General features: G+C 53.4%; 1 protein-coding gene across 3 annotated transcripts; it reads right to left on the minus strand.

The window, feature by feature from the left end:
• Positions 1-2,521: 2,521 nt before the first annotated feature.
• Positions 2,522-15,841, minus strand: PTGES (prostaglandin E synthase). Of its 3 annotated transcripts, none has more exons than XM_075111842.1 (4): positions 15,219-15,534; positions 14,548-14,730; positions 13,014-13,096; positions 2,522-9,422 (listed from the first exon to the last, which is right to left on the minus strand). In XM_075111842.1, the coding sequence occupies exons 2-4, from the start codon at positions 14,653-14,655 to the stop codon at positions 9,173-9,175; spliced, it is 441 nt and encodes a 146-aa protein (XP_074967943.1). In that variant the 5' UTR covers positions 14,656-14,730; positions 15,219-15,534; the 3' UTR covers positions 2,522-9,172. The 3 variants fall into 3 exon arrangements, with proteins under 3 accessions (XP_074967943.1, XP_074967942.1, XP_074967941.1); XM_075111840.1 differs by lacking the exon at positions 15,219-15,534 and adding an exon at positions 15,546-15,841 and having other exon boundaries at positions 2,523-9,422; XM_075111841.1 differs by lacking the exon at positions 15,219-15,534 and having other exon boundaries at positions 14,548-15,207.
• Between the last annotated feature and the right edge of the window lie 953 nt (positions 15,842-16,794).

Consider the following 16,794-nt stretch of genomic DNA (forward strand, 5'->3'; position numbering starts at 1 on the left):
TCATTTCGGGATAACGAGCGTGGGCTATTGAGGAAGGGGTGTCAGGGAAGAGGGTTCCGTTAGATTTTCCCCTTCAAAAACCCACTTGGAGTGGCAGAGTTTACACGGTTTGCCCTGGTCAGTTTGTAAACTCCGCACAAAGCAGTAGCTTATGTTAAAGCTGGCCCACATTCACACCCACATTTCACCTCAGCAGCAAGGGAAGAGGCTGAGATGGGGTGCAGCCAGAAGCAGGCAGCAAAGCCTCTTGGTCCTAGGTTATCAGTTAAAATCCAGCATCAAAAATGGGGTTAGAAACCTGTAAGTACTAACTGATGCTCCACAGACATCAGGGGTGAGCATCTGTTACAGACATCCTGTCCTCCTGGGACGAGTGCTTATCAATGGTCCCAGCAGAGACCACCAGAAAGTTATCACAGAGCCCTGGGAGCTGGAAACAGGCAACGTAGAGGTCTGGACCAGCTCAGAGAACTGGAGGCGCTGGAGAAATTGAAGAGATTGTCTCCTATGCCACCACTGCAGGCACATCCAGGCACTCAGACAGATGCTGCTGTCAAGCACACAGTCTCAGTAAGGGCTGGGCAGCACAAGCACTGGGAGCCCAAACCGGCTCTTCCAGGCTCCATCCTGCGCCCTAAGGAGGGCATTAGCCTGGTGAGCTGCAGGCTGGGCACTGATGGAGCACATGGGAAGAGAGCCAGGCTGAGGGGGTGAGAAGCTGGGGGACCTGAAGGGCAGCCCAGCGCTGCTGGGGGCTCAGCAGAGCCATGCAGCTGAGCAGATTTGCAAGGAGCTGGGATCAGTGTGGGATGCTGTGAGCGCAGGATGGCTCCCACGGAGAGCCCCCCACCGGCCCGCTGCAGGGGAGCTGGGGAACACACACACATAGGGACCAGGAACATGTGGCTTCCTGGGGGTTTTCTCCTCCAGGTCTACAGAAATTGAGCTAAGGCGGCAGCAAGGAGAAGAGCCAGATTCTGCACAGACAACTAGCTAAAAGATAAGAAACAAAAAGGTAGGAATAAACCGTCATCTCTTAGATCGCAGAGTGCTTCCTAGGGAGCAAAGGCCCACAGGTGCAGAGCAGGCACAGAGTACCCAGAAGCAGGAGGAAGCAGTGGTCAGGCAAAGGCAATACCAAATAGTCTGGGCAGCCAAAGCCAAAGAGAGCTCCAGGAGCTCACTGTGCTGAGTTATAAAGCAGCAGAAGTAATGCAATGCCAAGAGGCATGAAGACGGGCCCAGGGGAAACTGCCCAGCACACACTCAGACTGAAAAGTAGCAAGTCGAGTGGCAGGAATTGCTAGGAAAGGATTAGAAAACAAGGCAGAAAGTATCCTCACAGCTGTCATAGAAACCCACAGCACAACTAAAGCCTGAAAACTACCAGCCCAAGATTCTGCAGAGATCAAAGGTATAAAGTGTATTGAGAGAGGGTTAGCAAGTTAATGGTGGGTGGGTCTGTGTCAGCACAACGTGGCAGAGATTCAACTGCCTGCGCAGAAAACTGCTGCCCTGCTGACTTCCAGGAGGGCTGGGTGGAGAAGGGACACCCTGGGTTTGCCTTGTTTCTTCTGCCTACCTTAATCTGCTGAATTGCAGCAGACTCCTCTCAAGCCAGCTCCCGTGGTATTGCTTACAGGATGCCTGTGTCACCTCCTCCTCCCCAAGCCATCCCCCCAGACCCCCCTATGCAGTCAGGAGGACCGCAGCATTCTCCCACGCACCCAGAGGAGCTCAGCTCCACAAAACCCACAGGATCAGCTCCCTTCCAGCAGCAACCCCTGTATTACCAGTGGCCTTTGTGACACATGGACCCCATGGGACTGCAAGGTTGAGGAAGGACCCCTACAGCAGCACATCGCAGCTTTCCTCAGGGGGAACAAGGCTCATCCCATTTCATCTCAGCACTCAACAGAAGGGGAGCAAGCCCCTGCACTGGGCATCACCCCAAGCCCACTAACTGCCTGAGCTTTTGTGGGTTCTAACCCTGTTTTCTGTTCTAGAAGGAAACCCAGGGGTGGCCACAAAATGAAAGGCTTGAAAGGAGCACAAATACTCCACAATGCAGCCACAGTGCTCCTTGTGCCATCCTCGGGGTAGGGAGAAGTGAGCAACTCCACAGGCAGACACAGAGACCTTCCCTCAGCACCTGCAGCCATGCTGGTGCCAGAACCACGCCTGGCTGCGGCAACTCAGGGCAGCCCACACAGGACTTGCAGGTCTGGTCTGTAGGATGCACAGCTCCCAAAGCCATACCAGCCCACTCCGGCAGGCAAGGTCCCACACACCAGCAGTTTAACCATCCCTATCCTACTGCTCCGCTGCTGCTTTGTACCCACTTATTTAGTCATTTGATAAGTGACTCATAGATCATTAAGGTCATTTGTCCAACCTTCTGCCTAGCCCCAGGCAGAGAACATCACCCAAGCAGCATCCTCATGTCCTCAGCATGTGGTCAATCCAGAGCATCCCTTTGGAGGGCATCCAGCCTCAAGTCAAAAGACCCTTGGAAGTGAAAAGCTTGCAGATCCCAGGGCAGATTCTTCCAGTGACTCATTACTGTTAACTGTTGGAAATATGTCATTTATTTCCTGCCTGAACTGTCCCAGCTTCAGTTCAGCTCCCGCTAGAGCAGAAGGTCTCATCCCATGGTCAGCTGGCTCCCAGGAGCTGATTGACGACTTCTGAGGGGTCTGCATACCAGGAGGCAGATGAACATGGAGAGCTGCAGCTCACCTGGCAGGGTCTGCGCTCCATAGGGGAGGGATGTGCCAGAGGAAGGCTACCAATGAAGAGGAACACAAAGGCATTGTGCTACCTCTCCTCCTCTTCCAGCATGGGAGCATTTTTCCACCCAGGAAGCAGTCTGTCACAGACACACCCATCACCAGAACTGATTTCTGCAGGAGAGCTGGTCTCCCTCCATACACAACAGCTTCAGGTGGGGAGGAAGGTTTCAAAAACATTATTTGCAAATTTTGTTTCCTTCCTTGAAGCAGTTGCTTTTCAACCAGCTGTCTCCCAAAGGGCAAGTCTCAGCTGATGGGAGGACCTTCCTGTACCCCCTTTCCTCGTTTCTGACCCCCACAGCCCAACATTTTCACGTGGCTTTCCGACTGATGAGAAGTTGAAGTTTGCCCCAGCAATATTTTAATGAGAACTATTTTATATTGTCATCAGGAACGGCTGCCACGGCAGCGAGACAAAACAGAGCTCACTTTTTCCAGCTTGCAGGGATGCCAGCCTGGTTATCCCCATCCAAAACGAATCATACAGACATCTAGCGGTTATAACATCCTCCTCTCCCGCTACCCTTGGGCTGAGCCCTTCTCCCTCTGGTGGCAACAGGAAGGTCCGGAGGCCCTCCAAGTCCTGCTGACACCACCTATGAGCTGCAGAAACATCTGGACATATGACAGCAACATGTCACCTCCCAGCAGCTGAGCCCCTCATGTCCTGAGGGGTGCAATGGTTACCCCAAACTTTGTGCTTCATTTGGAAGGAGCATCTCTCCCTGCAGCTATTTTGCTCACTGCTGCCTCCTTCCAAACCCTTAAAAGAAGCAACCTAAGGCAGCAGAGAAGCTTTCGAAAAGCTGGACATGGCTATCTGCTGGGGGTGTAATGCTCCATAACAATTCAGGAAGGAGGGAGGAAGCAAATTCCCTTTGTAGTGGGTGTTACAAAGCCAAGGAAGAATTACTGCACGCAGACGTGCAGCGTGGCCGGGAGCGAGGCAGAGCATCGTGTCCGCCTGCTCCGGAGAGCTGGATGGACCCAGGAGCAGCCGGGGGCCTCCTCCTCAACCCACTCCCCAAGGAATGGCACCCGGCACCCAGCCATGCATCCCTCTGCCCCAAAACACCTCCAGCACCCCCTCCGGGGCCTGCCCACAGCTCCCTGGCCTCGGCACCCGGGCTGGGATCTCCGTGGGTGGGGGTCTCGGTGGCCTGGCGGCAGGCGGCTGCTCTGGGGGCTGGGGGAGCAGGGTGCCCCCGGAAGCAGGGTGCCCCCCGCAGCGGGTGCTCGCAGCCACACGAGGGTGCTGCAGCCCCGCGCTGGGGAGAGCAGCCTGGGGTAGCCCAGCGGGGTCGGGGGTGCGGCTCGAAGCCCCCCCATCCCGCTCCCTCTTCCCGCCTGGAGCTGGGGCTGGCACCAGCACGGCACCCAAGTTGCAAAGGGGACATTTCACAGCTCAGCTCTGGAGCCGGGTAGGGGAAAAAAAAAACTGGTGGATAAAGATTTCCTTGCGCCAGCTTCACCCTCGTGTACACCAGGGAGGAGCAGGGAAACACCGGTGTCGTCTCCAGGGGACTAACCTCTGGGATGCCCATACCTGTAGAGCTGCTTCTTCTCGCCCTCCCTTCAAGCAAAGGGAATCCTGGTTCCTCAAGAGAAATAAGGGGGGTTGCGTGGCAAAACCCTACAGCCCCACATCTCCTAGAGGAAATGGGAGATTTTGGAAGGGCAGAGAAGACAGAGTGGCCTGTGTCACAGGAGAGATGATCAAGGGGGATCTTTGTTCCAGACCCCACAAGGAGGAATGCCTGGACGGACAGGAAAGAGCCAGGCAGCAGCACAGGCAGGTAAGGAAGGGAAAAGCCCAAAGCTCAGGGCTAGGAGGGATCCTGGGGCTGAACTGGCTAGAAGTGTGTGGGAGGGGAGGTGGCTTGTGCCGGGTCTCCACTTGCTTTTCCCCCCACCTCCAGACACCTTGGGCTCAGCAGGGTGGAGGGAAGACACATACTGACAGTATGAATCATATTCAAATATCTAAGCGCCAAACTGTGTTGTTCTACAGTCCCAGGTGTGTTTCGCAGCGTTACTGTTTCAGGTTTGAGCCAGGTGTGAATTCCAAATTGTTGGCATGTACAATACACACACCAAAACCCAGAGGGTGGTAGATGCAACCTCCATCCCTACTTTCCTGGAGCTGTGGGGGACCCTGGCCACATTCTTCCCCCACACTGATGCTGGAGCAGGAATTTGAGCTCTGGGCTTTAGGATATTATTTGGGGAAAGGCGGGAGATGCTTTAGCTCATCACTTGCAGCAAATGCCACTGGCTGGGCCCAGGGGAGAGCCAGTGGCTCCGACTGCCTCGGTCCTGGGAGAACCCTGATGAGATTTGGGCTGACCAGGCAGCTGAGAGCCAGGATCTGTCCTGCCTCCCACAAACCTCTGCAGCATTTCAAAATAAGTGTGATGGTTGGGCCTCTCTGAAGTTTGCCTTGTGGGCTTTTTCTGTTTGTTTTTTTGAAGCCAGGAGAGTTCACATTCCCAAGCTTTTCCCTGCAGCCAGTACAACAGGGTTTATTTTTTTTAATAAAAAAGAAGAAAGCAGAGCTCTGCACATAACCTCAGCTTCCCTGAGCAGGGCATCAGCCCCAGGCACTGAACAGGCAGTTTAGAAGAGGCTGAAGGAGCTGGCAGCTCTGGTGACTGGTGGGGTCTGCAGCCCCATTTCTTCCTTTCCATGCCAAAATCTCATTCCCAGCTACATCTCTAACCTCAGCAACATGTATGGAGAAAGTCCATTTTATCAAGCTTTCTTATCTGAAAGCAAAAAGCACGAGGGGGAAAAAAACCACTACCAAATGGAGCCATTTTGCCATCTCAACCAGCTAACAGACACCAATGGGGCAGCACATCCCAAACCCCAACAGTTTAAGAAAATAGGGGAAAACCAGGGAAATTAAGCCTTTGCTTCCCAGCAACCTACCTGCAAAAAGAGGGGGCTGTTGAGCTTGAAAAAGTACAGACAGCTCCTTTGCAAGTCATAAGCACAGAAATGAGAGCAACCACATCTTACCTGAACTTCCCCAGCCCTCCAGGGTTTAAACACCACCTTGGCTCCGCAGGCAAGATGGACCTAGCTCAACACAGGTGGGGTGTGAAGAAAGCTTGCTGGGACAAAGCACCTCCTACCCCTCAGCCTGCTTTGGGGGAAGCTGGGATGGAGGAGGTTTAGGTGAACACCAAGCTTTGTAGCAACCTACTACTCTAGGAAAGAAAACCGAGCAGAGCTCCTTTGCAAGCTCCAGCTCTGCTGAATTTAAAAGATCAGCACAAATAACACACACCTGGAAGAGAGCTTCCTCTGCAGGGCAGGTGAGTCTAGAGGAAAGGGATGTCTCTTGGAGTCCCAGGGCACTCCAGGCTCTGCAGTGGTGTTTAGCAAAGCACTTTGCAGCTGGGGAGCCATCCTGCTAGGTCTGGACCCAGCTGCTACCAGCTGCATCTGCTGCTCCTGAAGGAAGGATGTATCAGAGCACAATGATTTGTTTTTATTGGGAATATTTGTTTCCTGCCACCAGGATGCACGTGCAGCAGCAGAGAAATGTACAGGGGTTCAAGACCTTGTGCACCATGTGAGGCAGAAGAGGCTTAAGAGGGGTATGTATTACACAGACATCTGTTGAGGCTGTGTAAATGAGAAATGGCCAAGAGCAAACTGCTGAACCTGCAGTCCTGACCACCTTCCACATGTGGTGGGGCCTGCATCCCCAGCAGGAGACCAGAGCACTCTGCTCCAAGTCTCACCAAACAGCTTAGCCTAAGGGCACATCTGCACTGGGGTCAGGAGTTACTGGCACAGAAGCTGCTACCCAAGCTGGGCAAGGGCTCAGAGCATCAGTCTGAGCTGGTGTTTCAGCCCATGCTTTGTGCATGTAGGCACTCAGTGAGGTCTCAGTAAGAGCATCTCTGAGGACAGTGGGGTTAAGGGAACAACTTTAGTGCTTCGGACAGGCGGAAGGGGAATTTGTTTTCTGCTCATTCTGGTTTACCCCTGGGGTCTTAGTAAAACTCTGCATTGCCCTCCGAGGAGGGAGGCACTGAACAGCAGAGGCTTCTTCCTGCCATGTCCTCCATAGGGGTGCTCCATTACATGCTGCTGTTGCCTGGACCAGCCCTTGGCACTTGGGGACAGCTACGTGGCAGAGAATCTCCCGAGGGTTTGTCATCCTGTGATACCATGGTCCCAGCCTCTCTTGTCCAGCACAATGGCATTCAGGCAACCCTGCAGAGCAGCAGTATTCTCCCGTGGGGCAGTTCAAAGCCACTCTACTCGTTTCCAGAGCTTTCTGCAAACACCAACTAATCCAGGCTGCACACAGCTCAGCAGCAGTGGACAGCAGGAAACAGCTGAAAGAAAACACCCCCAAAGCAGTCACGGCACATTCCCCAAATAGCAACAGCCATTCTGTGGCCAGAGAAAGGCTGCAAACAGAGGGGGAGAAATTCAGTCTGGTGCCCTGGGAGTGTTTTTAGGCATCAGTGGCATGTGAACGCAGATACCGCCCTTGGGAGAAAGCTCTGCCTGCAAACTGCAAAACCCCTGTTTTGTGTGAGCATCTCAGTCTTTCCAGAAGTCCCAGAGCTTTGTGTCTGGCTCTCTACACAGTAAGCAATTCCTGCCGCTGCTCCAGGCGTGTCCCTCTGCATCTTGCCATGGTGAGACTGAGATGGAAAAGCCACAGCTGCTGCTGGCTGGGAGCTGCCAAACACTGGCCGCAGGGTGTCCTTCCTGGGACCTGCAGGGTCCTGCCTGCAGCAAGGCTCCCCGGCGGGAAGCTGCATCCTGTGGCGTGAGATGAGGCAGTGCTGGGGGTACTGAACACTTCGGTGGCTTCACGTCACCAAAACCATGACACCAAAGTTTCAACTTATGTGTTATGCTGCCTGGCAGGCACCTGCCTCCTGTCCTCCTCCTCATGGGAGAGGGAACCTAAGAGACACCCCCTCCCCACAGACCCACATGGCCTGGCAGGAGGAGGGTAGATGTTTTATAACCCGCCTCTGCTACCAACCTGGTCTGCTGACCAAGAGACTTCACAGGACCACATGATTTTCTCTTCCTGATTCATGGGGTATTTGTGACTAAAGGGAAAGAGCACATCTTCCCCTTCCCAGTTCTGAATGCAGTTGGGCCAGAAAACCTTATTTCCTTCAATGAACCCCTTCCTCGATGGGTAGTCCAGGTGCTTTCCCCCTCCGACCCTTAGCAGACATGAGAGAAACCTGCCTCCACATCCCCTTCCCGTTCCATGTGGGGACGCGCTCCTTCTCTCTCGTGACTTCCCTGCCCAATTTCAATAGCACGGGGACTTTATCGAGGGTGCACTGAGCATCCCTGGGGTGCAGGTGGCCTCCCTGGCAACATACCAGTGACGAGTGGTGTCCCTCAGGGGTCCATACTGGGACCAGTGCTATTTAACATTTTCATCAAAGACACAGACAGTGGGATCGTGTCCACCCTCAGCAAGTTTGCAGGTGACACCAAGCTGAGCAGTGCAGTTGACACGCCAGAAGGATGGGATGTCATCCAGAGAGACCTAGACAAGCTGGAGAGGTGGGCATGTGAGAACCTCATGAGGTTCAACAAGGCCAAGTGCAAGGTCCTGCACCTGGGTTGAGGCAACCCCCGATATCAATACAGGCTGGGGGATGGAGGGACTGAGAGCAGCCCTGCAGAGAAGAACTTGGGGGTACTGGGGGACAAAAAGCTGGACATGAGCCAACAACATGTGCTTGTAGTCCAGAAAGCCATCCGTATCCTGGGCTGCATCATAAGCAGCGTGGCCAGCAGGTTGAGGGAGGGGATTCTGCCCCTCTGCTCTGCTCAGACCTCACCTGAGTGCTGTGTCCAGCTCTGGGCCTCTCAGCACAAGAAGGATATGGAAGTGTTGGAGTGGGTCCAGAGGAGGCCACAAAAATGACCCGAGGGCTGGAGCAACTCTCCTACAAGGACAGGCTGAGAGAGTTGGGGTTGTTCAGCCTGGAGAAGAGAAGGCTGCGGGGAGACCTTATTGCAGCCTTCCAGTGCTTAAAGGGGGACTATAGGAAGGAAGACATTTTTTACAACGAGGGTGGTGAGGCACTGGAATGGGTTGCCCAGAGAGGTAGTGGAGGCCCCATCCCTAGAGATGTTCCAGGTCAGGTTGGACAGGGCTCTGAGCAACCTGATCTAGCTGAAGATGTCCCTGCTCACTGCAGGGGGGTTGGACTAGATGGTGTCTAAAGGCCCCTTCCAACCCAAAGCATTCTACAATTCTATTATTTTATACCATGTGCCCACATGCATAATCACACTCACACACCACCTGGTCCAGTCAGTGAAACCAGTAGAGTGTGGGACAAGGGGGTTTGGATGGCTGGTCTTGTTGGGCGTTACCAGTACGGGGTGGTGGCCAGGAGGATCTGTAGAGCCATGGAGAAGCAGGGCAGCTGTGCCACGCTGTAGGCCACGGAGCGCATGGGAGCCTTCAGCTGCAGGAGGTAGGCGATGGTGTGTATGATGCGCCCCACACAGAAGATGAAGAAATGGATCCTGGCCACTGCAGGACTGGGATCCAGCAGGGAGTAGATGGCTCCAAGGAAGAGGAAAGGAAAGATGTTCTCCATGTCATTGTGGTGGGCCCTGAAAAGGGAGATAAGGTTGCTCCTTCCCACCAGGCTTCCCTGCTGTCTCCCATTCCTTCTAGCCAGAGTGCCCATCCCTCCACTGGATGGGGCAGACGCAGCCCCCAAAAGAGGCAGGTCCCCCTACACACACAGGCAGCAGGATTTTGCACCTGGTGTCTCTCCCTTGGGATGCTGCGTTCCTGAAGCTTGCCCTCCGTGACTGGGATGCCTTTGCTGTGACAGATGACAGCTCAAGGGTTAGAGCTTTTAAATAAACAAAGCAAAACAAAGACCCCGCAAAGCTGCAAAAAGCTCAAAGCTGGTGTGGCGCCAGCAAGGCACAGCCCCAGATGTGGCCATGTTACACAATAACAAGGTGGTTTCCAGAGGAGAAACTCCCACACTGGAACGGATCTTGGCTTTGCCCCTCTCTGTAAGCGCCCTAAAGGGGACCGAGGAGGAGTGCCCTGAGCATGTCCTGCACCCCCACACTGTGCCAGCACCACCTGATTAATTGCACCGTAGCCAGACTGGAGGGAGCGCTGTGGCCATACGATGGCACACTGGCACTGATGGGGCCAAACCCTGCACTCCGTCTGAACATGTGCCTGCCTGGGTATCACAGCATCGCTGGCCACCACCTTCACTGCTACCAAAACAGGATCCCATCATGCTGTGAGTGCAGGCTGTGTCCCTCCTCCCCCAGGTACCATCCTTCGAGGGAGGAAACCGGTCCCCAAAGCAGCGAGGCTGTCCTCACCCCCTACCACCACTGTCTCTCCTTCTTTTGTCCCCTTGTGAATGCAAGATCCAGAGCCCTGTCCACGTGCTTTGATGGGGGGACTCTCAGGTCATGCCCTGGTCAGTGGGGACAGATCTGGGCTGGAGAGTATCCCAGGCACAAGGCTCTGTTGCCTTTTTCCCATATGCCTAGAGGGCTGATAGGCAGAGAGGAAGCCTTGATTAAGAGGGGCCCTTGCTTCCCCATTCCTGTACATTGGGATGTCTGAATGTTCACAAAGTCAAGAGAAAATTTTAAGCAGTTTCTTCCCTAAAGCAAAGGCTAAGATGTTTGTTCTGCTCTTCTGTGCAAGCTGAGAAGTGGCCAGGAAGTTTTAAGATGCTCAGTCACAGCTCACTAGTGCAGACACAGGCTGGGATAGACCTGGCTGAAAACTGACTTTGGAAAAGAGCTGTGTTTTAAGCCCCATCTTGTGTCCCTGGGGTCAGATCTATGGAGCAGATGTCCCCGTGTCCGCCTTGGCAACAGCCTCACCAAACACACCAGTTTCCTCAGGCCAAGGTTTGCCAAAAGCTTCTCCATCAGAAATTTTCAGCACCACATGACTGGGTATTTTGGAGGGTGACTGCTCCCAGGCAGGATTGGTCTCTGAGCAGGGGGATGGAGCAGGAGCTGCGGGAAAGGACTGATCACCCAGCTTGCCCCAACCTCCTCTCCCTTGCTGTGATGCCCAGGGACAGGGATGTGAGCTGAGGCTCTGGGTCCAGTGTCTGGTTCCCATCACCATGTCACATGAAATGACCGGTGCACTGAACACCGGCTGCTGCCAGCATCCTTTTGCTGGCCTCTTCACACACCAGAGCCCAGGCACTGGCTCAGCAGTGCCAGGGCACCTGTGGGTAAATATGTCACCTGAGTTGTTTCCAGCCCCAGCTTTGCTGAAGAATGAAGGGGATGCACAGGCTTTTGTAGCCAGAAAAGAGCTACCCCAAGGGCTTTCAGCACTCCATTATCCCCATAACAGGCACCAGTGCAAGGGCCTTTGTCCTACCTGCTCTTCCCACCTCCATGGGGAGTGGTCCATAGCTTAAGGGCCACATCCCCAAGCAAGGCATGGATGAACATGGCAAGGAGCCTGCTGGAAACCCTAATTCAGCTGCTTTCTGGGTGTGATTTTGGGACAGCATGGAGGAATTGGCCTAGAAAAGACACTAAAATGAGTCCTGCTGCTGTAGCAGCAATGCCAGAAAGACTCATTGGGGATGAGGTAATCAGAGCCTAGACATGGAGGAGACATATTCCCTGCCAAACCCAGGAGTGAGGTGGGGAGCTGTGGGAAGCCCTCTTCTTCTGGCCAGATGGTCCGGGGGCAGAGCCAGCCCCTTCCCAGACACGAGGATGGGCTGCTACCCACCTGCTCATAGCCCCAGCCCAGCCCAGCCCAGGGCCCCGCTTCCTTTCCTGAGACAGCATCACCTCTGCGGACACCACCACAAAACCCTCCCACAGGCCAGCCATGACCATGGTGATGAGCATGGTTTGCTTCTGGTGTCAGCCATGCTGGGAGAGGGCAGGTGCTGGACACCCACTGCCTCACCCTGCAGTGGCCCCATCCAAACATGCCCCCGAGGACTCAGAGGTTCAGCAGGGCTGGAAGGACAAACAGAAGAACAGGGAGGAGAAAGGAAAGAAAAGAACTGAAATACAGCCAGGGGCCTCTCTAAGAGTCAAGGGGAAAATCTCCTTCCCAGCTGCCAGTTGCTCTCCCCTGCTCTGCCCAGACTCCAGCAGCCCAGCCATGGCTCTGCTCCCATCCCAATAACGCCTGAGAAGAAAACCCGACATCACCCTTGTCCAGCCGAAACACCTTGGGTTTAATTTGTCTTCCCCAGGGCTGTGAACAGATCAGCAAGGACTGACCTTGAGTGCTTTAGCTGCACAAGTCAGATCCCAGACTTCCCCAGGTCTTTGTTGAAGCTCTGGTTATTTATTTTTATGGAAGTTTGTCCTTTCTGACTAATCAAAAGAGGGTTATGATTATTATTACTACTATTACTTTCTTTTTCCTAGCAATGAAACTGCTCATTTGCCATCCTTCCTCCCTCTGGAAGCCATGCTGTTAGGTGGTAATGGATGTTTTTTAAAGCAAATCTTGCAGGCAGCGAGAGGTCCGCGGTGTGGTCCCCCACTCACAGCAGAGCTGGTGACTGAGGGCTCAGTGACGGCAGGGCACGGCTCCAGCCCCTTTCCTGCACGTCACCAGCCCACACACATGATCCAGCCCAACACTTGGGGCACCTCCTGGGTAAGGGGGATGGTAAAGGAAGCCCAGGGCTGAATACCTGATACAGAGTTTGCCCAATTAGGGAGACAAAAGTTATTGCCATCCTATCCAGCCTCTTCCCAGATCCCCAGACTGGGCAGCGGGCAGCATGCAGCACTGGGATCAGTCACACAGTTCCCAGTCATGGCCTGGCTGTACTGTCCAAGCTGTGCAGGGATGTGGGGGGGTTCGGGGTCCTTTCAGAGCAGAGCATGAGAAACCTGTGGGTGGGGGTACGGAACAAGCCCTCAGGGGCTTGCAGGACTTTGAGGATCTAGGAAGGAGTTTAACAGTGTCAGTGTCAGACCCCAAAACCGGGTCCTTCCACATGTCCTTCCACGTGTCCTTGCTCCAGCGCACATCATGCTGCCATTAAATATTAATCTGCCTCAGTGTACAGGGTCCTGCAGCCAAGCTCCAGGCATTCAGCCTATGTAGGTAATTACTTAATGAGCCCTTCAGCTTCCTGCTGCCTCTTTGCCAGCATCTGCCAGGGATCGCCCTGTGATGCAGGGGAAATGCCAGCACCGCCGCATACTCACCTGCGGCACCGCTCCACATCGGGGTCCTCGCGGTAGTACTGCAGCCCCCCGTTGCGCAGCGCGTCCTCCGGGTTTGCAAACGCCTGCAAGAGAGAGTCCCGATAATATATGTGCTCATAATGTTTTCAGGAACTTTACAGGTAGAAGCTTTGCCCCCAGTCTTTAAGACCTGTGGGGATTTCTTTCTGCCCGAGGAGACCTTTCAGCCCCAGTTTCTCACCACCCTTCACAAATACAAGAGTAACTGCACTTCCATGTGCATGGTCCTGAGGATTAAACCTTGCACCTCCGCACGGGTTTTCCTTAAACCCTGAAAAACCCAGTTCTGCCTACCTAGCAGGTCCCAAACCAGGGGCTTCAAGGGAGCTCTGGCCTGATCCCAGTCCACTTCTCCCACTGAAACCCATTTAAAGGAGACTCTGCCAACCACCACATGAGATCACTGCTGGCACAGAGCTTGCAGACACTGAAGCAGCATCCAAAAAGATAACCAGGACTGACAGATTAGTTGACCCTACAGAGAAATAATATTCCCTGGCTGGCTTTTTGGCAGTGATACTGTATGAATGAAATCAGCCCTGGGGAAATCAGATCCCACACTAATAAACTTACAAATAAAAATGATTTACATCAGCTCCCCACCTATACCCAGAAGCTGTTCCTCAGGGACCCGGTTACACGCGACAGCTTCACTTTGCAGTCTGGAAAGGACTCCGGAGCTTTCTTTAATCATGTTACAAGCCCAGACTGTTCCCATTCAGAAACACGAGTGGAGAAGCCAAATCATCCATTAGAATGATGCTACAGCACAGGAGTATCTATCTTTGTATTTTATCTGAGAGCAGAAATCTCTTCCTCCCACTCCATTGATGCAGTCGGAAACTTCTCAAATACTTTAAAACAGATTTTACAGACACCTGAGTTTTGCCCCAAGTTCAATTTGAGTTGCAGATGATAAAAGGTCCAGTTAGCCCCATCTCCTGATGGCAGCTAGAGCTCCTGCTCCTCCTTGTATTTTCCCCTGTGTCCAAGAACTATTTCCTCCAGGTATCGTTTTTATTCCCCATGACTTGCTGCTCTCCTGGAGCATTCACATAGTAATTCAGCCTCCAAAAGCAGCAGAGCTTTCTGCCACATTGCAAGAAAAAAGACCATTGCAATGATTTGTTCTTAAACCTTTTTTCTCCCCTGCTTTTCTTCCAGACATGACAAATTAACTGTAAACTGTTTCCAGAAGCAGCTCACCTGCATGTCATTTTAGATCTGAAATTACTATTTAGATTAGGATTCAGAAATTATAAACATCAAACTACAGATGGTAGAAACAAACAAAAAGAGCCAAAGAGAAGCGAGATTTTTATCTGCCGCAGCTATGAAACAAGTTTTGCTTTCAACTTAAGTCAAAGAAAACTCAACTTGCTTCAGGAAAACTTTGTTGGCCTTTACAAGAACAAAAAAAAAAAGAAAGAAAACGCAGAGAAAACCAAGTAACAAGCCAGAAAGGGAGAAAAAGGTAAAGGAAACTGGAACTTACCTTCTTTCTGAGTCGCACTTGTCCAGTAATGATGGCAACAACATACATTTTTAAAATCAAGATTGTGCTGTAGAATGTAAATGACATAAATACTGTGTTTTCCATCATTTTGGGGGAGGGTGCTGCTCGGTCGCCTGCAGCACTCACAGCCAGCGGAGATCTTGCTCAGGCTGCGAGAGGTCTCTGCGGGAGAGGGGGCAGGAACAGCCACGTTTAAAGATAACAGAAGTCACCACTGTTTCTTCGTCGAAAGCCCGCAGCCCCTGTAGACCCCTTTGGGCCAGTCAGGAGTAAAAGATGCAGCAGAGCTGCTGGTGAGCAAACCCCAGACGGGGACACAGAGCAGGCTGCCCACGTTGCTCCCTACTGCAGGCTGCTTCCGCTCCTTGCTCCCTGCCACCACCAGCTGCGTGGGGATTCAATGCCCCAAGCTGGGATACAGCCACCTCGACTGTGTGGACCACAGCAAGGCTCAGCCTGGCCACAGCTCGAACTCTTGCCTCCCTAAAACAGCCCACCGCAATTCCCCTGCCCCACGTCCCCTCCTGTCTCTGCCCAGAGGGACAGAGCTGCACAGAGCATCCCTCGCCCAGCCAGGCACTGCTCCCCCAGGGACAGGAGCTGATCAGCGCTGGGAAGAAGGAGGAGTTTGGAAGAAGGTAGGCACCTACCTCAGCTGCATCCAGGCATCCAGCCCTGTGCTCCTGCGCTCCCTCTGTTCCCGGTCCCACAGCCCACCCCTCCGTGGCAGCGCTCCCAGCACTGCCCAGTCCCGCCCAGTGCGAGCTGAGCACTCCCGTGGCAGAGGCAGCCAGCCCTCCTCTACACAGCCACCTGCCGAGGGATGGGACACAGGGGACAGAACTGTCCCTTGCCCCACCAGTGCCCAGCACCAGAGGGCCTAGGCTGCCCTGGTACCCCCCAGCTGGGAGACGAGCTCCCGGAGTGACCAGCCTGGAAGCACAACCAGACAAGTCACAGACCACAAAGCCCCAGACCTGCAAATAGAAATAAACACCAGCCTGCCCAGCCTCAAAGACAGCTTGTCCTGGTTTTCTCCGAGACGGTGGATCAGGGCAGTTGGGTATAATTTTGTCCTCAGTCTAGAAAGTCGCATTTGAATTTAGAGCTGGCTTTTCCCCAGCCGTCAAACACTGGTGAAGAAAGAGTGGGATCTAAGCTCCTGCAGGCAGCTGGGCTGCTCTTCCAATGCAGACTTTTAACTCCTTCTTCCCCAGCCCTGGCCCTGGTGATGGCGGCAGGAAAACTCTGGTGAGCTGCCAGCGTCAGGGCTAAAAGAAGCTCTCCAAGGTAATTATTGTTGAAGGACTGGATTTGGGGTTCGGTTCCTTTACACAGAAAAAAAATGTATTTCAGGAAGATTGAAACTTTTGGCGACAGAGTGGGAAATGAGCGTTTTGAGGTTACAAGCAGTTTTTTAATTAACTGACATGTTGGGATAAAAAAAATGTTTCAAGCCTCAAAAAAGCCTCAAAAAAACAATGAATGGAGTACAACGGTTTGTCATTTACAAAACCATCTATCAAAGCATTAGGACTATCGAACCAGCTACGACTGGTTTTGTTCTTCAGGGCTTTTTAACTTTTTAACTGCCAGCGAGGAAAACTAATCCTGTCCTTTCCAAGAGGGTCTGGAGTAACCCAAGAGCATTGTACTCAGCCCAGGACCAGGCTCCAGTCCCATCGCTACAGACCTTGTTGCACAAGGACAGGTTTGTCCCCAGCAATGGGACACTGGTGGCACCCAACTCGCTGGAGAGAATGGGCTACAGAAGCCTTTTTCCTGGGGTGCTGATGTGAATTTAAGGCAGCCCCTGGGCACAGTGGCCCTGGGTCCAGGTGGACAGAAGTACTGTTGATGTGAGCATGTGTCAGGTTGTACAGGCAGATCCAGAAGGTTGGCTCCTGCTCAGAGAGTGAGCCAAGAAGGAAAACAAGTCACCTCTCCGTCTGGGCAGCGTTAACCCACCAGCCCTGACCAGCGGCTGAGCCACAGGCCAGCCCCCGCCTCTGCCCCTGCAGAAGCGAGAGTTACACCATTTGTTGTATTCGCAGCGAACAGTCAGCGTGGAGTCACACCGGGGCAGCTTTCCCACTAGGACCAGTGCTGTGGAAGAGGTTTTTACTCCTGCCACACTCAGCTCAGACGCAAGCTGCATGCTCCAGCCACCCCAGCCAAGGGCTGAGCTCTTCCTGTGCCTGTCCAGAGCAGATGTCCTTCTTTCCA

The sequence above is a fragment of the Phalacrocorax aristotelis genome, chromosome 17 (assembly GCF_949628215.1).
Source record: "Phalacrocorax aristotelis chromosome 17, bGulAri2.1, whole genome shotgun sequence".
Lineage (NCBI taxonomy): Eukaryota > Metazoa > Chordata > Aves > Suliformes > Phalacrocoracidae > Phalacrocorax > Phalacrocorax aristotelis.

Bases quoted from the DNA above. Each gene is read 5' to 3' on its own strand.
- PTGES (XM_075111842.1), bottom strand. From the start codon at position 14,655: ATGATGGAAAACACAGTATTTATGTCATTTACATTCTACAGCACAATC. The intron at 13,097-14,547 runs GTAAGTTCCAGT...TCTCTCTTGCAG, and splicing joins AAGTGCGACTCAGAAAGAAG to GCGTTTGCAAACCCGGAGGA. The intron at 9,423-13,013 runs GTGAGTATGCGG...CTCCCTTTTCAG, and splicing joins GATGTGGAGCGGTGCCGCAG to GGCCCACCACAATGACATGG.